This window comes from Scomber japonicus, chromosome 3, assembly GCF_027409825.1.
Source record: "Scomber japonicus isolate fScoJap1 chromosome 3, fScoJap1.pri, whole genome shotgun sequence".
Taxonomy (NCBI): domain Eukaryota; kingdom Metazoa; phylum Chordata; class Actinopteri; order Scombriformes; family Scombridae; genus Scomber; species Scomber japonicus.
In genome coordinates, this window is record NC_070580.1 from 2,901,325 (window position 1) to 2,928,292 (window position 26,968).

Sequence of the window (26,968 nt, forward strand, 5' to 3'; positions counted from 1 at the left end):
GAGTTGGTTTTTTTTTTTTTTTGCTTTTTTTTGTCTGGGGTACTGTGAACCTGTGTTGTTTTTTAGATAAGTATTGTCATAATAACTTTCCAAAATGGTTTGAAATTGTATAGTTTATATGTAAATATAACATTATACCTACATTATAAAAAAATATATCAGATATAGGGCATCTGTCTCTCTACATTTTCTATCCTCATCTCTACTTACTCTCCAAAAAAAGAGCAGACGTTGGCTGTAATGCTTACTGTGGTCACTCAAGAATGTCAGCCAACTTCTCATGGTAATACTCATAGTTTTCTTTGCAGTCTTCCCAAAGGTTCAGAGGTTGTTCCTCGTTCTCCACAAATGTGTCCCAGGTGTAGGAGAAGTCCAGAGGCTTCATCACCCTCAGCTTACAACCAGCAGCATGGAGGGCCTTCAGCCCTATCTGGATCTCTGCTTCCTCCCACTGAAATAGACGAGCAGCAAAGATGCTCAGCTTGAGGTTTTTCCTGGCCTTTAACACTTCAGCTATCTTTGCTGCACAAGCAGAGCAGGGACTGGAAGACACATACCTAAGAGGAAGGTGGAAGATTGAAAAGAATGTTTTTTAATTTCAGAAAATAACAACAACAACGACAAATATATATATTTGTACTTATACACACACACAAACATATGTATATGTGTGTATACCGTGTATATATATATATATATATATATATGTATATAAAACCCAAACCATATGTGTATATATTACACATATGGTTTGGGGTTTTTTTTGGGGACGCACTGACACCCAAAAAACTCTAAATCCTACAGGAAGTGCACATTTTGCCTTTAAATTTATGATTTTCTACGATTTTTTCAACGATTTTTGGCTACAAGCGTTATCTTGTCCGAGGGCGTTCATCGTGGCGACTTCAAACTTAAATAGCTGACACACCCAGCTGAACAACAGTTCTGAACAACTTTTTCATTACTCGTCCGGTTTGGATTTTAGAAGCCCTCAAAGGTCAAGTTCCCAAAAACCCTCGCCAAAATGCTCCCACAGACAATGAATGGGAGGAGAGTCTAATGCCACTTTGACCCTAAATTTGACCATCTAAACATGCTCCAGTACAGACCAAATTTACCACCCACATCAGGTATGGCCATAAATTTGATAAAATGGAAAAATGAACCCCAAAACTGCCAAAATGTGCTCTCTAGCGCCACCTTGAAATGCTTTGACAGCCACTTCGCCTGATAAGAATGTCGTAGAAAGATCAAACCAAAATTCAATTGTTTGTCTTATCACCTTCAAATCACGCACTGACACCACTGACCTAAATCAAACAGGAAGTGCATAATTAGCCCTTAAATGTGTGATTTTCTGCTATTTTTCAGGCTTTTCAAAATATATACCTTATTCCTGCATACTTTCAGCTACAGACTCCTTTCAAACTTCAAAATGCATCTATAGATGTGTGTAATTTGGTCTCTCTCATAGACTGTATAAAGGTTTTTTATATTTTTTGATCTGCACACCCACATGTGCACCCTATTCCTCTACCATTCAATCCTGAATCTACCTGCTGACTCTGCCTGCTCTCTCTGTCATGCTCTCCAGTCGTTAACTACCGTGGCATCGACTATGTGTGTGTGTGTGTGTGCAGCAAGTTGAAGCACTGAATTATTTTGCCACTAGTTGTAACCTATAGAAATATATTTGTGTTTCTAAGTTTGACCATGTTTACTTCTATACCAATTTCTGTGTAATCCTGATGAATAGTTTGTTCTAACAAGTTACAGTTTCAGAGGATTGCAGTAGATAATGAAGTCAAGCAATCATCCAGATTAATCTGTGGTCTTAGTGTGCCACCTAGTGGAGAAAACTTGTAATGATTCATGATACCTGATAAGGAAAAGGTGCCTCAGTTTTCTGTTTCTACTTCACGTTTATTGACTGTATTATTATGTTTTTAGATATCTGTGCAGACAGTCAGCTATTTCACTGACATTGCTGTCAAAGTCTAGATCAAACAAGAATTACAAGAGCATGACCTACAAACATATCTACAGGTTTCACTGGACATAAGTTCCTCTCCTGTTTGACTCATCAAAGTGTTGGCAGTTTCAGATTTTCAGTTGCTCAGTCTAAATGTCTACACGGACAGACAGAGAGAGAGAGAGAGAGAGTGTGTGTGTGTGTGTGTGTCTGTGTGAGTGTGTATGAGTGTGTGTGTGTGTGTATATATGTGTGTTTTTGTGTGTGTGTGAGTGTGTGTGTGTAATGTATATCTACTTATTGCAGTGTCCAATAAAAGCCCAGGTCTGAATGCATCTAAATGCCCCTAAAAGAAACCTTTCCGCTTTGCCACTGCCCAACATGCGCAAGGGTGCGAGGTCCTGCCCAACACTGCTTGCAGCTTTCATTTTTTTTGCTTTTCCATTAGGGACCCTAACCCTAGTACCTGGTACCTGGTGCTTTTTTTGGTACCTGCTCTGGTGATCTTCCAAGCGAGCTGAGCCTACACTAAAATGTGATGTCAACAGACTGCCGGGCAGTGATTAGTCAGAGAGTGTCGTCACTGGAAGAGTCATGTGCACAACATTTGACACAAGAATCAAACTCGCCATTTTTAAATACCGGCAACAGCGTTACAATGATTCGGCTCTCTTCTCTTGCTTTGTGTGTGACAAAAAGCCACAGACCGAGCAGCAAGTACACCATCGCCTCGATGTCCTTCATTGTTTATGTGTTTGTGTCTCATATAAAACAACGTCATGGCAGTTTCGCGCAGTTGTGCTATGATGTCCCCAGTAATGGAAAATGACGTGACTGGTAACAAAACCGAGTAGAGTCAAATCGAGTAGAGCAGAGTAGTGCTAGAACTGTTACTGCCGTAGCAACGTGCTTTTTGACCACCCTCAAAAATGTAGGTATTTCCTACAGAGAAATTGCAAAGAAAGTCAAGGTGTCAGTGAGACAGTTTCCTTCACCATCAAAAAGCACTCAGAAACTGGGGTAAAATCTGAAAGGAAGAGGTCTGGCGGACCCAAAGCCACAACAGACAAGTTCTGAGAGTCGACAGCTTGCGTGATAGGCAGCTCACGGGACAACAGCTTCAAGCACAGCTTCATAGCGGTCGTAGTAAGCAAGTCTCAGTTTCAACTGTGAAGAGAAGACTTCGAGTTTCATGTTTAACAGGTCGAACATGCAAGAAAGCCATTGCTAAGACGTCAGAATAAGAAGAGGCTTGCCTGGGCCATGAAACACCACCAATGGACTACTGAAGACTGGAAGAAGGTGTCATGGACTGATGAATCAAAATGTAAAATATTCTGTTCATCATGCAGGAGTGTTGTACGCTGTCAAGTAGGCGAAAGGATGGTTCCTCAGTGTGTGACATTAACTGTCAAATATGGAGGAGGAAGCATGGTGGTCTGGGGCTGTTTTTCTGGATCCAGGGTCGGCTACCACAGCATTCTGCAGCGATGCCATCTAGTACCCTCTGGTATGCATGTAGTTGGTCATGGGTTCATCCTACAGCAAGATAATGACCCAAAAAAGGGGCCAAGCTATGACACAACTACCTTAGGAAAAAAGACCAAGATGGTAAGCTTGAAAAAAAATTTTCAATAAAAAACTGGAAAAATGTGAGTGTTCTAAAACTTTTGACCGGTAGTGTAGATTAATCAGATTCTTGAGAGTTGATAAATACTGTTTTAAACCGACTACCGCGAAAGCACACCCTTCGATCCGAAACAAACCATTCTAGTCTCCTGGATCCAACATAGGGCCTGATTGACTGAGTGTGTAAAAATATGTGCAAACTTGAGATCACCCACAAAAAAATGTGCAAGCCAATCTACTAATGCAGCACACTGAGGCTTGCGTCTTTCAACTGTGCAAGATAATACGCACTGTCCATTTAGTACGCTTGCCATGATGAATATGTAATATGAGGCGTTTTAACCCTAGTGTGCAAAATACAGGGAGGAGAAATTGCAAATATGTTATTTAGTGCACGCATTGTGATTTACCAAACCTGAAGGTATGTTTTCTGACGGTAACTGCGTCTATAAATAAAACCTTTGAAGGACATGTATTAACCTGCTGCACACTGCACACAGATGACTTCTGTTACTGTAGAGAGGAGGAGACGGAGGCACAATGACAGACTATGCACAGGATGGATTTTTTCCACCCATGTTAATATTTTTGGTTTTACTAACAGCATTGACTTTCTCACAAATACTCTCCCATATGTCAGTTTTTCTGGTAATATTTGTTTTTTTTTATAACTCAATATATTTGTTAAATTCTTCCACTAGAACCTGATCACATTTCATTTTGCACTTCGGCTTTTTGCTCGTCCAAACTCTCCATTGAGACACGCAAAACCCTCATTTAAATACCCTGTTGCACCTGTTTTCATTTACGCAGTTATTTTTAGTAGATCACCCACAAAACGCAGTTTAGTACCGACTAAACACTATTTTGGATCTTAGTAAATCAGGCCCATAGTGCATTAACTTAAAGTAGCTGTATGTAACAAATATATTCCAAGTAAACATAAAATTGCCTTAAATATCACCAGACATTAAGGAATCATGTTAATTTAAAACACTGATATCACTGACAGTAGTAGTCCAGCCAGAATATTCACATTTGAAAAGCTCAGTTGCAGCCCTCAAGTAATGTTTATGTTGCCATTTTGTGTTTTGGCCTGATGCTCCACCCACCACCTAGCTACCAATCACCAAGTCAGTAGTGTTTCAGCAGCCAGGTTGCCAGTTGCCACTGAGCTGCAGCTAGGAACACTGCAGATAATGTCTGATGTTACAAAACCAAAAAAAACTCATTATGACTCTCAAATACCTTGTGACAATTTGAGAAACAAAACATGGGAGATGCCTTTGAAAATGCCTTTGAAACATGGAGACGACTGGAGATGGTTACAGCGTCATACAGCACTCAGCCGCACCCGCTGATATGGAGGAGAGGAGGAGCTAACTCACTGTATGTGTGTGACGGTGACTCTCTCCTTTGCTCTCAGACAGTCTGTTCAATGCGGGGATACTAAACTTTATTCCGCCTCCCTGTTTTTTATAAAAGTTCAAAACACTGAATGGAGGACAGAGTTGCGGTGACAGTAAGAAGCCGGTGAATCAGATCAATAACACGTTATTTTCTGATTGTTTCACAGCGGTTACATTCAACAATGAGTAATAATAACATACACATTAGCCGGTCAACTTACACTGTGCAGACATCCCAACTCTCCCAGAAGCTCCTGAGGCCTGTACTACGAAGCTGGATTTTCTCTTATCGAGGTAACTTCAGGGTTAACTCTGGGTTTTCCGTACTACGAAGCTGGTTCACTTCTTACCGGGGTAAATCACCATGGTAACTTATGCTGAACGGCTAACCTGCTCCGGAGCAGGTTATGTTCTGGATAAGAGATCAATGAGTACAAAAGCACCACCTCCTGACCAATCAGCTCTCTTAGAAAATGACCTGCCCATTCTTAAAAGATCCTGTCAACACGCGGATCGCGAGAGGAGCGCTTAGGAGAGAAAGAGCTTTTAGGGATAGATGCAATTTTTTAATTGGCCAAAATATATATTTAAAAAATAATCATTGAGGCACGTGGGGGATATTATTCTGTAGGTTTGACATCCTGAGATCAAAGTGTCAGGGAGCATAATAACTGTATTTATTTATTGTAATTGTAAAAAATTGACGAAAATATATATTTGTAAAATAAGCCTTGAGGCACATGAGGGATATTATTCTGTAGGTTATACAGTTGGTTTGAAATCATTCACTCAAATGGTTGTAGCGCATAATAGGTTTGTATTTTGAATGTTGAATATTAAATTAACTTAATGTCTCTTATGAAAGGAAGGGCACTGAGGAAGCGATCTGCCCCAAACGTCTGTGCCGTAATAAAGTGGCATTGTGTGATCAGAGTGCTGTCCGTTTATATTGTCTGATATATTAATATTGTATGATCTCGTGAATTTACACATTAACAGAGTCGGCAATTTTCTGCCAGCATTCCTTCCTGGCTTTTGCTGCAGCATCAGTGTTGCTTTTGGCCTGGATGATGTTTGAATTCTTCATATTTATGAAGAATAATTGTCTGCTCCTCCATGGTAAAGTAGGCTGCTCTGCAGGGTTTCTGCATGTTTGTGATTGGTCAGACGCTGCAAACACCTCCCCTTTATGTGAACGCGCACTGATCCAGATTGGAAAACCCTGGGTTGATTTACCGAGTTGATAACCAGCTTCGTAGTACCGCTTATCCTGGACTGCAAAGATCTGGTTAAGTCAACCCAGGTAACGGAGAGAGATCCTGGATAGGTTAATCCAGCTTCGTAGTACAGGCCTCTGGAGTCTCCCGCATATTGATAGATTGATAGATAGTGGACAGATGAGACGTAATCTCCCAGAGTCTGGAGTGAACAAGCGCACTAGAGAGTGGCAGCGCGTGTGTTTGTGTGACTATAAATGCAGCGCCTGTGTGTGTTTGTGTGACTGTAAATACAGCGTGTGTGAGAGCAAAGCATCCTGATAACTCTGTGTCGCCGCAGATTGCCGCAGATTCGACCGACCCCCCCCTCCTGCCCCCGTCCCCGGACAGACACCTAGTGTAACCCCCCACCGCAGGTTGGGATGTCTGACTGTGGGTCACTTCGCATTGTGTATGTTGCGCTCAGGATCACGTCCAACAACTGGCAACCCGCATGAATGTAGACTCTGGCAGGGAGGGGGCGAGGAGGAGTAACAGCTCTCTCCAGTTTTTTGAACGTGGGCCACAGTACCATTTCTAAACGATTGGTGTCAGAGTTACATACTTCAACTTTAATTGTGGTAAAGAGTTTTGTCTGACCAAAATATTGCTATGTACGTGCATCAGAACTGGATGTGTCAAACTATACAGGGGGAGCTGATGCTTTGACAAGGGCTGCAGCCCTGACAGCAACCCCTTGCCACACTAATGTATAAACATCAGGGCATTTTAATCCCTTAACACTGTTCTTTAAATGCACTTTTAGTGCTTTTAATGCATATAGTACATGGTATAAGACTTGACACCAATTTTACATGTTGTATTAAGAGATGCTGAGTCAACACATAATATTGCTTTACGCATTTTGTAACTGAAAGTGTTACTGCCAATTAATTGAAGAATAATTGTTTGTTACAATCAGTCAGACAGAAATGACTAATTTAAAGAGCTCCAGGTCACTAAATGCACAGCCCACCAAAAAACAGCAAAGAGCTGCAGCAATATCCAACAGTTTACACCAAAAACCAACCCCTGTTTAAGCAAAAATTATTTTGTTTTCTACTCATCAGATAAAATCAAAAAGTTAAATTCCTGTCAACATAAATTAAAATAACATACTTTTTAAAACACCAATATTTTTTCTATGTGGTTTGATTGCGTTGGGGCTTTTTTTGAACCTCAGAATTGCAGTTGGATGTACATCAGAGCCATAATATGTTTGATATACATCTAAGGCTATACATAAGTTAGATAGATATTTAGTTGTATGTTCAAATTATATTATTTTTGGTAATTTTACAGTTTAGATGATAATTAATCACAAGAGGGTAGTTTTGAATGTTTGACCAGAGCTCCAAAGTGCATATCAGCCTCATGTGCATTTAAAAGCATAGTAGCCTGCAAACTGGAGGAGTAGTATTCAGAAGTATTGAGAACAAGGAAAATGTGGTCCAAACTGAAATGAAATTAACTTCCCACATTCTATATGCCACATACCATCTTACAGTTTAAGAGAATTATGTACCAGGTGATTGTGTATTTAAGTGCCAAGTCGTAGTCTGACAGGCACTGTGTGAAGAAGGCTTCCTCAGCATGAGACCCAGTATGCTCATCCTCCAGACAACCCCTTAGCAGCCCATCAGCTGTGTGTCCTTTGTCCATCAGGTAACACAGGAAGGTCTTGTTGCGCCCCGAGGAGTATTCCACATTCTTGAATTGAAACTTAAAGACAAAAGGATCAATCCGGTCCCTGTGTAAAACAGAATAAATGAAAGAAAATTGGCATCTTATAGTTTTCACTAGAAAGTGGCAAATGTGAAAGGTTTAAAAGAATGGTAATGCAAGATCCTTGTAATAGGCATACATTAATAGGTAAGGCTCTTATAAGGCCTTAAAGATTCTTCTTTTTTTAAATAATTATTTTAATTTGCTTTTATATCGATTCCAGAGACCACATGCTCACACCAGTACATTTTTCACATTCAATGAAAACAAAACAAAACAAAACAAAAACAGTAAATAGCATGTCTACCCCAAAACTCATTGTCTCTCCACCTCCCCAAAGTGCACACATACACTCCACTCATTTTCCCCACACATAATGCTAACACAAATAAAAACACATAAGCGTAACACATACATATCAAAATATTCACACATTACACGCCACAACATTCTCTTTCAACCAGTTTTATAACTCCACATCCACTCTTTCATTTTTACACCCACCATTCCCACTAACACGTTAACATTTACTTCCACACTTCCATACATACTAGGTTCCCAATCCTGCTTCACATATCCTATACAGTACCTACTTCTCGACTAGTTTTCCAAGTTCTTATAAGGCTTCATAAATATCCTGCCATACTTTCACAAATTGTTGTTTTTTATTCTTATCCTCATACATCGCTTTCTCTAGGTTGAGAAGGTGCTTCATCATTCCTATAAGGTTGGTGCATGTTTGTCTTTCCAGTGTTTTAAAATTAACTTTTTATAAACCAATGAGGAAAAGAGGATCTTCCATCCCATGGGATACTTTACCCGGTCTATCATCTGAAAAATACATTGAATAGCTGTGAATTTTACCTCAACTTTACAAGTATCTGTCATCCATTTTTTGATTTCCCCCCCCAAACTTCCTGGACCTTCTCACACTCCCAAAAAGCATCTATAATTGTATCCTCTTGTGTGCTGCATTTTATGCTGAAGGAGAAAATGTATGAATTTTAGAATTGGTGTAATATTGTTGTGATTAATTTATATTGTGTTAAGCGCAGATTCTCATTAGTGGTAAGAATATTAGTTAAATGTACTCACTCTTTCCATTTATTGCTTAAATTTGGGGTTTTTAGATTTTTATTTCAGTAGTCATATATTTTATGTAACGAAAACTTATCAATTTGTGCTTCAATCAGATAATTGTATATCTTGCCTATCAATTTAGTTTTTTCATTTTATCTAACACAAGTTTCTCCAAAAGTGAATGTTCATTAGCATAATTTAGCACAATTTTTTTATTGTAAATATCTAAAAAATATATTTTGAGAAATTATACCGTTTTTATTCCTCCATTAATCCATCATGTCCAGTTTAATTTTTCATTATTGATGGTAACTGCTGGGTTGTTCCATAATTCTGTGGTTTTGGGAACATTAATGTATATTCCTAAGATACTTTTTAGTCTTTCCCATGCTCTAAATACTATTTATCACAAAGCTTGTGTTTTTAATCTTTCAGGTAGAACACATAGCTGAAAGCCAATTGTCTGACCTAAGTAGATGGTCTATTAACTTTATCCACATTTCTTCATCCGTTCCATTAAAGTACATGCTTAATATAGTAAACTTGGGCTGAATGATAATACAACTCCAGATTAGGGAAATTTAGCCCTACTTCTCCTCTACTAGTCTGTCTGAAGAAGCTTCCTACTCAATCTATGAGCTTTGTTTGCCCAAATAAATGAACTGAACAAACTATTTACTGTTTTAAAAATATCCTTTGGAGGTGTCACTGGTATTGTCTGAAAAATAAATAGAAATTTAGGTAGCCAAATCATCTTCAGCAAATTTATCCTACCAATAAGATTTATAGGCAGGTCTGACCATTTATCTAAACCCACTTTAAGATCCCTTACTAAAGAAATGTAATTATCCTTATAGAGTTTTTGTTTATCAGGACTTATATAGCACCCTAAATACTTAATACTGTGCGTTTTCCTTTTCAACTTTAACTCCTTTGTATTGGGTGGGCGTTCTGTAACCGACAAAAGTTCTGTTTTATCTATGTTTATTTTATATCCTGATATTTTTGTGAACTGTTCTATAATTTCAATGAAGTAAGGAATAGAATTTTTCACCGTTAGTTAAATACATCATAAGGTCATCTGCTTACAAACTAAGTTTATAACACTCCCTCCCTACTGTTATACTACTTACCTTTTCTGACTGATGAATCTTTTGGGCCAATGGTTCTATAGCCAGCATGAAGAGTGCTGGGGATAACGGACATCCTTGTCTTGTGCCTCGTGTAATTTTGATTTTTTTCTGATAGTAACCAATTGGTGTAGACATAAGCTGTGGATGACTTGTAAGTTGTTTTAATTAAAAGATTCTTATTAATATTCTTATGATATTATTATGTTAAAAGGATGTCTGTCTGGGTCACATTGCTTAGCCTGATGCCACCACAACCCGGCCCCGGATAAGTGGCAGAAAATGGATGGATGGATGGATGTTAATAGGACAATATGTGTTAATAATAGCATCATTAAAGTATTTATTATTAGATTACCAGATGTTAAACGCTCATAAGAAACCTGGTAAAGCGTATAGGCTGCTTAAGAACATCAATAAAAGCCTTATGACTTTATAATTGTTTATAATAGCATTACAAACACAGTTATAACGTGATGTATCATTGTTACTTTTTCTTAGCTTTTATGTTGCTTAGTTGCTTAGTAAGATTATTACATAGTTTATTACATTATTTATTATCCAAAGCAAGAGCAATGTCTTATTAAGGTTAAGTCAATTATTATGCACTTATTAACAGTTAACTATGCTGCTCACAGCTCCCCCATCTTGAATGAGCATTTCATGTTGTCAAGGTGATAAAATGTGAATAAAAATGTACATATAAATACAAAACATTTTAGATGTGAAGCAAAAAAAAAAAAACTCTTCAAGATAGATCTTAGGATTGTTTTTCACATTTCATCACTTTCACGTAAATGACTGTTACATGCAATCACAAAGAGAATGTTCTATAGCAGGGGTCGGCAACCCGTGGCTCCAGAGCCGCATGCAGCTTTAGGTTTCATTTGCCAGATTTTATTTTATAAACATGTTTGAGGCTTTTAGATTGAGCTAAAATTAAATTTGCACCCATGTTCAGATTGGAAAGTGTTTAGATGCGACTGTGGCACGTCTGTTGTATAGTGTCCTGTTATGACTGGCTCAACAAGAGGGATATGCTCACCAAACTTAGAAATAATAAACTGAAATTATTATATCAAGTAACAAAATGTAAAGCTATGTAGTGTGAAAATCAGTATCTGTTATGTTTGAAGTTGTCCACTACATGAACTTCAGGAAGTTGTAGTTCCTGGTAAAATTTAGGAGGCAGGTCGTTTACAGGAACGTCCTCTCTCTGTGTCTCCATAGCAGACTAGGACCCTGATAGGACCAGAGATGTATAGTAACGAAGTAGAACTACTTCACTACTCTACTTAAGTACTAAAATGCTGTATCTGTACTCTACTGGAGTATTATTTTTTTCTCCTACTTCCACTTTTACTTCAGTACATATTTTCGATATGTACTCCGATACATTTTTTGTGCTGCATCGTTACTCGTTAGTCTACCGTCCCGTTCAGAGTTTATGGTTGCTATAACAACCGTTGCATCCAATTTTACTGTGGCGCGAACAAGATCTACATGACGTGATGACATGTAATGTGTGCAAAGGGTGAGAAGACCGCTCGTTCTGCTCCCTGCTCAGCCTCTTTCGCTCTGCTGCCTGTGCTTTGAACCAGAGATGGAAGAACCAGAAACAACACCTTCAACTCCGAGTGATCGTGGTGGTGGCGGTGAGGAAGAAGACCACCCCTGGCCCTACTTACAGTCCATGTTTTCATTCGCCGGAGTGAAAGATAATTCATATAAAATGAAGTGCCTACTCTGCCTCCCGAGAGATTGCACCTGCATGCACACACACATAAAAACGTACACTCATTCATACACAAACACACCCACACGCATACAAACACGCAAACACATATAAAAACACACACACAGAGACACACAAGCACGCACACAGTTTAAGAAGGGGAAAAGTTGTAGAGAAAAAAAGAGAGGAGAGGGATGCTTTAAATGGAGAGGGGACATGCTTGATCTGTTTGTTCACAAAGAGTTAAGCCCAGTGTTTTCAGGTGTTCTAATCACTTTTTGTTGACATTTGTATTTGTATGTGGCCTACTGGCCTTTGAGATTTTTTTAACAAGTTGAGGATGAAAAGAAAATGTGTAATGTTTGAAGTGATGGGAGATGCTTTAAAGGGGGAAGGGACATACGTGCCCCTTTAATTTCCAATACATATTTTTTTGTTCAAAAGAGTTAAGCTCAATGTTTTAAGGTGCTCTTGTACATTCTGTTGTACTGCTGTTACAGCCAAACATTTGGAATAATGTAAACAATATGATTTTCACACTTTCGACTGATTTCTTTAATAACTACATTACACAATACTTTTACTTTTACTTTCAGTACTTGAGTAGTAATTTTAAAAATAAACTACTTGCAATACTTAAGTACAAAACATGTTTAATACTTTAGTACTTCCACTTAAGTACGGTGCTTAAAGAGCACTTCTACTTCTACTCAAGTCACTTTTTTGATAGAGTACTTGTACTTCTACTCAAGTCTGGATCGCTAGTACTTTATACATGTCTGGATAGGACCCACAGGACTCTGACCAGGACATCACCTAGGCAACACGCCGAAAGCATAACAAAGAAAACGACAACGAGGAGGTAAACATGGTGGAAGCTGAACTTTTTTCCGGCAGTGTAGACACTTTCTACTGCTGTTCATCTTCTGCTGGGTTTTAAATGCCATTTATTTTAGCGATTTATGTCGACACAACATCCCGCTTTGATCACCACCAAGTAAACTTCAAGCCCACCTAGGAGTTTTTCCGCCGAACGGAGTACCTACCCCGAGGCAGGGACTGTTTTAGCCCCCATAAAAGTTCTGGGATAGTTCAGGGGAGGTTCCTGCTATGAAGATGTAGCCGACACAGCATCAGTTCAGTGTCGGCTCAGAAAATCATCTGGTCAGAGTCAACTTTGACCCTGAGATGAGTACATTGGACCAGAGGCCTGTACTACGAAGTTGGATTAACATACCCGGGATATCTCTCCGTTACCTGGGTTGACTTACCCAGACATTCACAATCCTGATAAGTTGTACTATGAAGCTGGTTATCAACTTGGTAATTGAACCCAGGGTTTTCCAATCTGGATCTCTGCGCGCTCACATAAAGGGGAGGTGTTTGCAGCGTCTGACCAATCGCAAACGAGAAACCCTGCAGAGCATCCTACTTTACCATTCTTCAAAAATATGAAGAAATCAAACACATCATCCAGGCCAAAAGCAACACTGTTGCTGCAGCAAAAGCCAGGAAGGAATGCGGGCAGAAAAATGCCGACATTAAGTTAATTTAATATTCAACATTCATTTGACATTCAAAATACAAACCTATTACACGCTTCAACCATTTGAGTGAATAATGTCAAACCAATTGTATAACATACAGACTAATATCCCTCATGTGCCACAAGGATTCTTTTTTAAATATATATTTTGGTCAATTTTTACAATTAAAAAATATGAATAAAATTCTTTTTATGCACTTTTGCAGCGATTACTCTCAAGATGTTCTTATTGAGACTTTTTGTCAGGTTTCCTGACACAAGTTCTGAAACTGGTTATTTATTTATTGTAGGCCTATATGTACAAAATTGACGAAAATATATATTTGAAAAATAAGCCTGGTTGCACATGAGGGATATTAGTCTGAATGTTATACAGTTGGTTTGACATCATTCACTCAAATGGTTGAAGCGCATAATAGGTTTGTATTTTGAAAATCAAATGAATGTTGAATATTAAACTAACTTAATGTCATTTGATAATCATTTTGTACCTTTCGTATAGGATGTCATCGGGGACATCTAAAGGATTGTATTTCCCTAAAAATCTTATCCAGAACATAACCTGCTCCGGCGCAGGTTAGCCGTTCAGCATAAGTTACCATGGTGATTTACCCCGGTAAGAAGTGAACCAGCGTCGTAGGACGGAAAACCCAGGGTTAACCCTGAAGTTACCTCAATCAGAGAAAATCCAGCTTCGTAGTACAGGCCTCAGGTCTGATATAGAGACAGACATGGTCTCTCTCTTGGACAAACAAAGATCCATTAACATTCTATGGAGCAACCCAAAGTGAGAAGAACTACATAAAAGTAACGAAAGACAGATTTTGGTGTCTCCTTCGGACGTCATAACTTATTGGAGAGACTTCACTCCCCCCTTTCTCTCATTAGATTGGAGTCACACAGACCACCATCATAAATTAAAAGACACTGCACATTCCTGTTTTCCCCATCTGTGTGTCCTGAAACCACACAGAGCATGAAAGTGAGAAATGTAGTGTTAAAAACAATAATATTGTATGGTTTGTCTTGGCCAATAATATGGTTTAAACAATTACTTATATCAGTATCAATTACCTAAAGAAACCTCCATTATTGCATTTATTACATCCGTCAAAGATAAATGGGTATTGGGAATGGGAAGAACTGTCATTATACTTTCTCCTTTCATAAACACAAATGTTGGAATGAGAATGTTTACTTAATGTTTGAAAATGTTACATTGATGTTATGTTTACATTATGGTGATAATCAATTATCTATAATGGAATAAGTAGAATAACAATGTGTTATGCAGGATCATATTATGTGTTTTCGGGTTTTAATGAATGGCAGCTTGATGAATCAAGCTGATGTCATATTAATGCCAGAATCATACATCCTGTGTTCTGTGTTACTATGTTATGTATGCATTTAATAATCAGGATTAAATACTGAATGAATGATGATGATGAAAAGTTTTGCGGTATAAGCTGGAAATTACATCCTCAAAGTAGCTGTGATGAATCTGATTGGCTGACACACAAGCCCTCCCCAGGAGAAAAAACAGCTGCACCCCTTCCGAAACCTGCTTTTGTGTTATTTCAGGTTTTGCTCTGCCCATCTTTTCTTTCCTTCACCACACACATTCTTCCTTTGTCACCTTATCTTATTCTTTTAATCTTTAGTTATTTTTAATCTTAGTTTTCTTAAATTATTGTAATCTTATAATTTTTGTCAGAAAACGTACAGAGAAAAGGCCTTTTCATTAAGTTTTGTATTCAGCCTGTTTTTGACATTTTTGAGGATTTTGACGTGTGGCCAACGCTGAGATCTCTCCAGAAAGTTATTAAACAGTGAACTAGACTTTTTCCTCCACCTGTCATCAACCTAAGAGAGCTTAGAACTCAAGGTGCAAGCTTGCTGGTGGATGCACACAAATGCACCTTTTTTCCCAAGCTGCAATCCAGGAACAAACATATTGTGCAGTATAACACTGTTATAATGTAATAAATAATAAAAAAAAAACTGAAGTTGAATTTCTTTTATAAATGATTAAAACAACAACAAAAGAACAACAACAACAATCTCTACTTTGTTACAATGCAATACAAACTATTTGCATTTTCCCTCTCTTTACCAATCATTTTTCAATGCTCTCTTTTTATTTTTTTTTATACTAATACAGCAAATGTGGTGAAATTGTTCAGTTTCCAACATCAATAGGACATAAAAAGGGGGCATATGTGTATCTGTGGATGAATAAATGGAAACTCACACAAATACCTGCTTGTTGTTCCCACAATTCACTCTTGTGTTGTTTTCTTTTCCTTTTTTCGTGGCCTGAGGGATAGCTGTGCTTCATCTTGCCTACTGTTATCAGTAAGTATGAGCATGCTTTGTAACTCAGGTGAGGACTTGGCGGTGCCGTTTCGGACACGTGGGGCCTTGCGTAGTCTGCGTATAGGCAGGCCTGGCTCTGATTACAGCCCTGTAAATAGGCATTCATTCATTACATTTCTCTGTCACTTACTGACACACCCTCCTCACACATTTGGACCAAAGAAGATTTTTTTCTGACTGTTAGCATCTTTTTCTTTTGGGGCTTGCCATTTTCTAACATGGCATCCAGTGACACTGTATTTAATGGTAATATGGCAGTTTGATGACTGTGCCTCACTGATCACTATGACATTAACACAAATACAGATGCAATATACAAGAATGAACTACTCCTCTAATACAATTATATGGTAAATGGTCTGTACTTTAGCGCTTTTCTAGTCATTATAACCACTCAAAGCGCTTTCTTCACCCATTCATACACATCTAACACAGATGACAGGGATGACCACGCAGGGTGACAACCTGCTCATCATGAAGAGACTAACCATATTCATACACATTGAACTGCCGATCTTCCCATTGGTGGATAACCGCTTTACCTCCTGAGCAACGACCAACACTACCATATTACACCAAAAATAATATCATGGCACAACTGTATTTCACCGAACTACAACTGTATTTTAATTGTATTACATGCCAGAAATCCAACCAATTGTCTAACAGCCATGATTCTAAAATTGGTCGGGACAACCAACTCCAGCTTAAAATCGGGCTGAATTTGTCACATCCTGTCTGTTGTTTCTGTTGTTTTTTAGTTCATATCTTATTTTGAAAGATTTTCTCCGTGTGTGTAGTTAGTTTTACTTCCTGTGTTTTCCGCCTTTCCACCTGTGTCTTGTCTGAGTCTCTGTGTTATTTGCCTGTGTTCAGTTACCCCAGTGTTTATTTGTTGAGTTTCTCCTGTGTTGGAAATATAAAGTACATTGTCCAGCTTGCAGTTTGCATTTGGGTCCACCTGCTCTGCATTTTCATGACAGAGTCTGTGTCTCCCAGATGACACTGCAAATGTTTTTTTTGTTTTTCCTTTTCAAATATGGTATGTATCATATTTCCCATTGACCTTGGGAAGGTATTGTGGTATGAAAAAGTGTGTACTACTCAAGCCTGGTTGTAGGTACAGGCTTCTAGATACAATGCTATCGAACCCCATTAACAAGATGGCATGGTGTCAGGTTCAAACTTGCTGTCAGCATGGGGACAACTTGGCAAGAGAGGCAGAGCTAATTTTACACCAGCTGGATGGCTGAGACTGGAATTCCACTGCATTATTATTAGATTGATTTTTGTGTGACACAGCTCTACGGTAGGGTAGGCAATGTCTTTTCACTGCTTTAAAATATGACGAGTTCGAGAGTCCACCTTTGGAACCAAAAACATATTTTTGAATTCTTGATCAGTGTTTTGGCCACATACAGTGACGGACTGGGATAAAAAAACGGCCCTGGCATTTGCACCCACAAGCGGCCCAACTCGCAGATGCAGACCCAACGCACGGAAAGAGAAGCATTTTTGATAGCCCCAATGATGGTGCAGATAAACTCCCATACTTTCAACAACTGCATAAGAAAATTGTCATATCAATGCACAAATAAACCATTATGAATAGATTGTTAGAGCCAGCCGCTCCATAATAAAAACATTTGTCTTACCGTCATGCAGTTAACAAATTGCGAAGGAGCCTGCTCTTTTCCGCAACAAAAAAATGAATCCAATTTGGTGCATTTTTCACCCTCAAACAGCAGCGCTTTCTTGATCTTGTCTCTCTTTTTCTCCGCTCCCCCTTTCTGTCGCTTAGTGCCTCTATTCATTTTTTCTAACCAGTTAATCGTATAATCACCACCACAACCAATCTACTGAATGACTTGACCACCATTAGTCCAACTTCCAACACACAAATGCGCAGACGCGATTTACTACACTTTTTTACTTTTTTACGCGATTTACTACACTGCCATGAAATTCCCAGAAGGCATTGCTTCATTTTAATTTTCTCAAACAATCAAAAACAAAATACCAGTAGATTTGTTTTATTTCAAACCATGAACATTTTTTAAAATCCTAACAAGAAATTTCCCTTCAAAAGTAAAGCAGGCTGATGTAAAACTTGAAATACACCATGACTATGATGTATACAGGTATGTGTGCAAGAATAGAAGTAAAACAAGTAATATTAGTGTATATAATATTTAGCCTAGTATTTTAATCAGGTTTATTCACAGGGTTGTAACGTGATGAATCCGGTTAATTTTTTTTAATCTAAACACACTGCTCCTCCCCGTGGATAAATGAGGCATTGCAGCTGGTTTTCACTCAGGCAGCTTAGGGGCGTTCCCAGTCGGGGCCTCATTTACCACGTCATCGCGGGGGGATCGCATTTCCCCCCTGCTTCCATTATCGGCCAGCCAAGAACCGGTCAAGGACCAGTCAAGGAGCCATCAAGGAAACACGGGAACTTTGAAATGGCTTCATCTGTATAAATACCAATCAGGTCAACAGTGTCAAGTACTGCATGCAAAATCATAAGAGATATGAAACCTAGAAGCGCGTTAGGAACTTGTTCAGCATGCAAGAGAGAGTGGGCTGCGTCAGTGCCACTAGGGGCCGCTGTGATCAATTTGGCGTGCTCGGCCGGTCTAGACCTCTGCACGGCCGTTCTGGCATCTGCCTAATTGCCAGACCGCCCAGTCCGTCCCTGCACTGGCCCAAATAGCACGTCGGCCCACCGGGCATTTGCCCGGTATGCCAGATTGCCAGTCCGTGCCTGGCCACATATTAGATGCTTATAAAATGCCATGTCATGCGGCACTGGGGAAATCTGATGACAATGTTATCCACCTGCTCCCAAAATACAGAGATACTAGAGAAAAGAGCAACCCATTACTAAGGACTTTCAGTTCTGGAATGCTGCAGAATTGCTTTGAAAATACAGACTTGCAATTGTGTTTCAATTGCAGCATTACTAACAGAGACGTAACTGAAGACCAATTTCACTACTTCCCTCACACATGCCTTATAGAGCCTTAGTAATTATGCAACGCAGCAATTTAATGGGACAGTCGCAGTGGCGGACTGGGACAATAATTCAGGCCAGGAATTTGACTCCATTCCAGGCCACTCTGTTCATACAGACCATCAGACCTCATATTTTGTATTATAACCCTATTTGTTTATATAACAGTTAAAAGAAATTTGGGAGTGACCAATAAGTTCTCCATTTGAATAGAGGGTTTTCATTGAAAACATTGTATTCAAATGTTATAGCAATGGGTGAACCCTGAAAAACTCAGCAGTAGGACTACAGCAGGCATAGGACACAAAAATGTACAAGGCAAGACTCACAAAACAATAAGAATACAATTTTAAAAAGAGAATGAAAAATGTTTAAATGACTAGCTTTATTTGTTCAAGTATTCTGTATTTTCTCTCCTCAGCTTTCTGCAGTGAAATCATTCTTTCATTAATCTCAAAATTGACGCTTTTCACAAATGCTGTGTTATTCAGGATTGAGTGGAGGTATCTCTCTCTCTCTGTGTGTCTGTGTGTGGGTGGGTGGGGTGTCTATTTGTGTCATTGAACGGTAACAGCTGCTGGCGCTCTTCATTCACTTTCTAGCTCACTCGACCAATCCGACTGTGAGACTTCCTCTGTAGCCGCTTACTGGCAGAGGAACTCTGTCCCCTCATTCAAGGTGCATTAATTACAGCAAACTACAGCAGAGACTAATGTTCTAACGCTCTAACTGCTCCTCTCCTCTCTCTCCGTGGGGGCAGAGCTGAGCCCTGACAGGCAGTCCCCATAAAAGAAGATATAAATGAAAACTATAACGTTCTTTACTGATCTGCCCTTATGTAACTTAATATTAATATTTAGCTGCATCAGTGGCAAGGGTTTAGCATTTTCTGTCTCTCTCCCTATCTGCTTCACCTTTCCTTTTCTTCTGTCCCTCCATTTATGGGACTTGAATGACAGAGCAGATATAAGACACTGGAGCTGTAATATTTTAGATTGAAGAGGGTCGCCGAGTGGTGTGATAACATACCCAGATAAGTGGATTTGATTAGTCTGGGTGTCTGGCAACTCATTCTTGCTCGCTATATTGTCGCTGTTGCAGTTGACTGTTCAAGTCAGGCTGTCATTACCCGATGTGAGTATAGATATACAGTATAAATGCATATGTGTGTGAGTGTGTGTGTATATATATATATATATATATATATACACACATCAGCTCTGTTCCAGTATGCCTGGAATAAACTCAATGTTATGATGGATAGTGAGGGGTGCAAAAACAAGATGTCCTATTGAATAAAGGTCTATCTCTCGCCAATGAACTGACTCTTTTTAATTCTAGAGTCAATATTTCATTCACACTGAAACCATGTCAGTTATTGTTGTCTGTAATTTTCATGTTGTATTATTTATTATTGTATTTATTGTAATGTGTATGATAATATATGTTGAAAGAAAAAAAGCAAATTCCTTTTTTGTGTATAATAAATGTTATTAAAATTAATATCTACTTTAGTAATTCCAATCATTCTCATTCTCACTGAGCCTTAGACCCATACACTCATAACGCACGTTGAATAGTTAGATCAGACAACACAAGTCCAGTGAAATGGTTACCTATGCACAGCAAAGCATCCCCTTTTACCTGGTGTGATAACCTGTTACATTCAACAATTTAGATTACATGTCTTGCACACAATAGATAAAAACTAGAATAAAAGACAGAAGCACAATCTCTTAACATGATCTCTATTATACCAGGTCCTATCTCAAGCTTCATATCATATCAACTTCCACTACTAAAAAAACAAAGAGAGGAAGGCAAGAGTTCAACAAAAGGTTCTCGTGTTCTCGTCAGCAGGGATAGAGAGATACTTTAACTGTCCTGCTGTGGAGAGTGTTCGTTTGATGCAAAGTAGTCACATAATGTTGTCAGCAGTGGCGTGCACAGACATTTTGGGGGGCAGGTGCTCAGTGAAAAATAAGGGCACTCTGCCGGTTGCCTTAGTATAGCAGTGTGAGATTTATTGATTATCTCGCTAATCTTCCATGCTAGTAGATGGCCTATTGCAACACAGCACAGAGCTGCTTCCCTGTTGTAGCTGCCTAGAATAGAATGATAATAGTTTTAATAATAGCCTGTTATGGTTAATAAAAGATTACTGCAAGTCTTCTAACATAGAAATATCTTATGGTTGGTAAAAAATAATATAATAAGCTAATACAGCTTCATGCCTGATTTAGTACCGCAAAACCACTTTGTGGCTTTTAAGATATTTCAATAGAATTAGAGGAACAGTTCAACTTTAAAATATGAGCTTTAAAAGGCCCTAAACAGTTAACATGACTCTGGTCTTGACTCTGACCTTTTTCATCTTCATCTTCCTCTTCCTCCTTGCTGGATGCTTTTATCCAGGAGAGCAGAGAGCAGCTTCCCTGGGCTGCCTGCTGTAGCTCCCTTTCCTTTTCCTTTCTTACCCTGCATCCTGACATACACCGACAAGAGCGAGAAAAAGTTTTCAATCAGCCTTTCCTGACATGCCGCGAGCATCGCCCTGTCCAGCAATGATGCCCACCCCTCAAAAAATTGCTCGCTCTGTCTCTATCTGGACGAAATTTCGCGGCATTTCTTATTGGTTGAAATGTACATGCTGCTTCCTGTTGGCAAGCTAGCTTGCCCCTCAATAATTTGATTGGTTTGGAATATACTCGTGAGAAAATCGTCACGCTGCATATCAGGCCAGTTTGGCGCAAGATTTCGTTGCCAGTTCGCTCGCTCGCTGTATGTCTAGGCATTATACTGCAATTAGTAAATAAAAAGAGACCAAAAGTATGAATAAGACTACTTGGTGACATTACAACAAGGCAGAAGGCTACTTTTTCTGTTTGTCATTTAGCAAATAAATTACTGCAAGTGTCAATTATTTAGCCTAATGTAAACCTAAACAATACTAAATATTCATCTTAAGTATACTGATAGATTCACATGCTGTACCAATGGTAAACTCTACGGAAATTAGTTGTGTGGTGGTCATCACGTCATATCTATTATTGATTTGGGCTAGCATCACTATAGCTTGGCAACTGAGGCTTAGGGGGCAAACAATACACTCGACTCCATTCATTTATGTGTTACCTGGCTGGTGGGGCAGGGGAGGAGGTGTGTGTGGGCTGCAGCTGTGCACTGCTGCTTCAACACGCCTCTGTTTGTGTCAACTCTGTGCGTTCACATTGACGAAGGAACAGAGGTGTGTGCGGAGGTGGGGGGCGCGTATTGGGGCATTATTATCACATGCTTTTAATCGTCGAGCATTTATAGATGATCATGTCAGCATGGGCTACATACAGTACACAGTTTTAAAAAAAACAAAAAACAAACTTTCAAAAGGGCACTTGCTTGGTCCTTTTGTTCCACATTGCAAGGCCCGATGGATAATATTAGCTTGATATCATCCTATCTGGGTCCAGAGGTTCTGTTAAAAAAATGTTTGGCTCATGTTCTCTGGCTTGTTCTAATTATGGAATTAAGACTAAGTCTTCCTTAGTCTGTGATGTTGGTGCTGATGATGTTGTTCATGAGTTTTCTTCATCTGTTGCTTGTGATGGCTTGTGTGCTTTAAAATTGCAGGGCCTGGGAGAAAACTTGTGTAAAACCCTTGTATTATTAGGGCCCGAGCGCTGACCAGCGCGAAGCCCTATTGTTTTTGCCATGATTATTATTAGGGCCCGAGCGCTGACCAGCGCGAAGCCCTATTGTAATTGTCCGGATTATTATTTTTCTTCTCCCACAACAACGGGCTTTTTGCCCCCCTGAACGTGCCCCAAAAGTCACCAAAGTTTGCACGCAAGCCAGACCCGGCGAAAATTTTGATATTTTATGGTTTGCAGAAATGGGCGTGGCAAAATGGCTCAATAGCGCCCCCTATTGAATATAAAAATGTGAGAGATTGACGTACATGAACGAAATTTGGTATATATATGTATCATGTCCAGACGCACAAAAAAGTCAGTGGGGCCCATGACGTCACTCCAACAGGAAGTCGGCCATTTTGAAAAATATGTGCGATTTTGGCGTTTTCCACTCCTCGTACTTTAACAAACTAGTCCTACAGTTTTCATCCCATCCACTTCAAATTCACACAGAGTCATCTTGAGACATTGGAGATGAAAAGTTATCAAAAGCTTTTTCGCACAGTAACGAAACTCAACACACACGTCTGGAGTGGGTTCATTTAACATCCTATATACTTCAATGGGATGGGCGTGACTAAACGGCTCAATAGCGCCCCCTTGAATATTTCAAAATTGAACCTCAGCCTTCCCGATTGACATAGAACAATGAAACTCGGTAGGTTTATGTATCATCTCCAGACGCACAAAAATCCCATTTGGACCCATACCCTAAGTCCAACAGGAAGTCGGCCATCTTGGGAAAAATGCTCAATTTTGGTGAATTTTTTTGGTCATTTCCAGGCCTCATATTTGAACGAACTAGTCCTAGGGATTCCATCCCATCCACTTCAAATTCACACAGAGTCATCTTGAGACATTGGAGATGAAAAGTTATCAAAAGCTTTTTCGTCCGTCATTCCTGGTTGCTGTGGTGACGCAGCGAATTTCGATGCCTCGCCATGAAATTTCAAACCCTCATAACTTGACTCCACATGCTCTGAGCTTTTCCAAATTTCAGATGCTTGTTCAGTGTCCCGGTCTGAACACATGTACAGTCTCATATTTAGTGACAGTCATAGCGCCACCTACTGGCAACAGGAAGTCACTTGCTTCATTCGTTGACTACTTACTCCCATAATCTTAAGTATTTACACCTGAAATTAACTCGGCTGAGACATAAGACCTTGGTGATGCTACATTCTGCGACCGAGCTGCAGCCCGACATGCGTGGGGGCGCGAGGGCCCGTTCATCACTGCTTGCAGTTTTAATTGTCTTTCTTCCTCTTTTTTTGTAAATACTGAAAAGCTGCTAACCTATATGCTAGAAGCATATAAGCAGCTAACATATGAGCATGATCTCCACTAAACTGGGAAGCCTTTTTCCCACATATTGGCAATAATGTTGGGTATGTTTAAAAAATAAATAAATACATAAATAAATAAAATAATAAATAAATATATAAACATTAAATTAAGTTTTAGATCAGAATTTTACAGTTTAAAAAAAATGTTAATAAAAAAATATAAATTAACATTATTTAATGTAGATTTTTGTTCACATAGTAAATGTTAAATGTAAAATATAGTATTAAGCATGTTGTTGCCTTAAATTAAATCATCATATTGCAACAGAAAGATGATCCTGTTAAAGATCCACAAATATATTAGGATTGTTAAGGTAACACTCTTAACACTCATCTATAAAATTTAAATGAAGCAATGCTTTCACATCATGTTTGGTATCACAACCACAAGTTGTTTGGCCTGACTCAAATAAATTCACAACGAGTTAAGCACAACTGTGTGTTTTCAAAGTGTGTCCTTTATAGTAACTTTAAGAAAACACACAATGCATCATCAAGAATATATTACTTATGGTTAATGTATAGGTTATTTAATAGGTTGTCATTATAGATATAACAAAAGGTAAGTGTATCATATTAGTTTCTGTAAAGCACTTGGCTGACATTTAAGATTTACATCAGCTGTCCTAAATGTCAGGCAGTTCACTCAGCTCAACTCTATGTGCTTCTCGGTTTCAGCATGTGGGATCGGTGGATCCTGTCTACTGCTCACTGGTGTGATCAGAGAATCAGATTTCAGACAAATTAAAGCCATCATCAGCCGAACCACAGACAACACCAAAGACAAACTGTGCCAATCAAGGAAATGTCTTTTAAACAGTTACATCAATCAACTTGCCTGTACATGAAATACTTGGTGTGGACTTACCCTGCAATGATTTCAAATGGAGGTAGTTCCACTGGCTCAACCTGGAGATCTCCATTCTGAATGTTATCTACTGCACCATTGGTGGCTGCCGCCTCAGCTGATTTGATCTCTCCATTATCCATTGCCTTATTGCCTTCATTCTTCACTTCCTTTACATCCTTGGTCACTTCAGATACTTCTTTTTCTTTTCTCTCTTTTCTTCTCATTACCATACCATTTCTGTCAGCCATGGTTAAAGATTGACTGTTATAGAAAATAGAAAATAAGACAAGTTGTAGAAAAAGGCAGGAGGCAAGGACAGACGACTTGAAACAATAAATGACAGAACAGAAAGGAAGGCAGAGGCAGGAGGGAGGAGTTGATGAGAGAGAGCAGAAGGGGGGAGAGGAGAGGAGAGAGAGAGAGAGAGAGAGAGAGAGAGAGAGAGAGAGAGAGAGAGAGAGAGAGAGAGAAAGAGAGAGATTCTGCATCTACAGCGTGATAGCAATAGTGTGACAAGTGGATTGAAGGGGAGACTATCATTTACTATTGTGAGTGGGTGATGGTTCTGTCATTCACGTCTGAGAAGTTGGGTATAGAAGACATGGTACAGAAACAGAAGGAACAGTAGAGCAGAAATAGTTGGATTATGGTTTTATATACAACAGGAGGTGTGGGGTAAGTTGTCATGTGTTGATCAAAGCTGAGTTTATTGTCTAAAGTGAGTGCAAGATATTTTAAATCCATATGTGACAGGGTCAAAAGTTATGATTTTATGCATGCATTTGCTACTGCATGTTTTGAGTTTTTACCTTTGTGTTATTTAATTGTGTGATTTAACTTTATTTTTAAATTTGTTTTAGTGTGATGTTATTATAAACTGTTGCATGCGTACTGCATGTTTTTTCCAATGACCCCTGAACTATCCAGAGACTGAATCCCCAGGCTGCAATCAGCAAAATGGCAACAGGTGAGGGACGCAGACAGGAAGTGGGAAAAAAGGCTGACAGGCGTAGAAAGGCACGGCGACCAGAGAGTGATGATCACCGCTGGTGAGAAAATAAGCCTCAAGGTGCAGCAGACTTTGCCCGTTCAGTGTAAATACTCCAGCCTGGGTGAACAGCGTTCAACATTTTTAGAAATTCTTTTTAGCTTAGCTTTTTAATCTTAAATGTGTCTTTTCTCATGTTTTATTGTTTTATGGTATTAAACCTTTTTTATCTTGGGTTATCTCTGCTCAACTTGATTACAAAGAACCTGCCTTACCTCTTTAGAGTCCTAGGGCTCTAAATATCCCTAGGTGGCGTTGTCTGTGGTTTAATTGACCTTAAACATATACATTTTTAGTCTGGCTATTTAAAGTCAGAATAATTGAGATTGATAATTGGCCGTGCCACACATACACAGAAAAAAACCTGATCATGCAGAAATAAAAGATGGACAGCTGACGCTATACCACACATATTTTTCAAAATGGCTGACTTCCTGTTGGAGTGACGTCATGGGTCCAAGAGACTTTTTGGTGCGTCTTTACAAGATACATATGTGTACCAAATTTCGTTTGTCTATGTCAATCTGACTTGAGGGGCTCAATTTTTTTTCAATTTTCAACAGGGCACTTTTGTATCCAGTAGGTGGCGCTATGGAGCTGACACAGTATTGATGCATATACGTGTTCAGGGCGGGACCCTCTACATGCGTGATTAATTTGGTGTAGATCGGACGATGTCTGTAGGAGTTATAAGGACTTCCTGTTTAATGGCGAAGGATTGAATGGCGAAGGAAATTGTTGGCGCCGCCACGGCCAAACCGGATCCCTAACTAGAAAGTTTTTAGGAACTTTTCATCTCCAATGTCTCAAGATGTTTCTGAGTGAATTTGAAGTCGGTCGGATTAAATCCCTAGGACAAGTTCGTTAAAGTACGAGGCGTGGAAAACACCAAAATCACACATATTTTTCAAAATGGCCGACTTCCTGTTGGAGTGACGTCATGGGTCCCATAGACTTTTTTGTGCGTCTTTACAAGATACATATATATACCAAATTTCGTTCATGTACGTCAATCTCTCACATTTTTATATTCAATAGGGGGCGCTATTGAGCCATTTTGCGACGGCCATTTTCGCGGACCTTAAAATATCAAATTTTTCGCCGGGTCTGCTGTACGTGCAAATTTTGGTGACTTTTGGGGCACGTTTAGGCTGTCAA

At 39.2% G+C, this 26,968-nt stretch overlaps 1 protein-coding gene across 1 annotated transcript in view; it reads right to left on the bottom strand.

The window, feature by feature from the left end:
- Positions 1-253: 253 nt before the first annotated feature.
- LOC128354949 (uncharacterized) overlaps positions 254-26,968 on the bottom strand; it is a 32,668-nt gene continuing 5,953 nt past the window's right edge. Inside the window, exons 4-7 of the mRNA XM_053315068.1 lie at positions 25,655-25,705; positions 24,781-25,023; positions 7,792-8,016; positions 254-557 (exon numbers count right to left, since the gene is read on the bottom strand). Coding sequence (XP_053171043.1) covers positions 254-557; positions 7,792-8,016; positions 24,781-25,023; positions 25,655-25,705 — 823 coding nt within the window. The remainder of the gene's footprint in view (positions 558-7,791; positions 8,017-24,780; positions 25,024-25,654; positions 25,706-26,968) is intronic.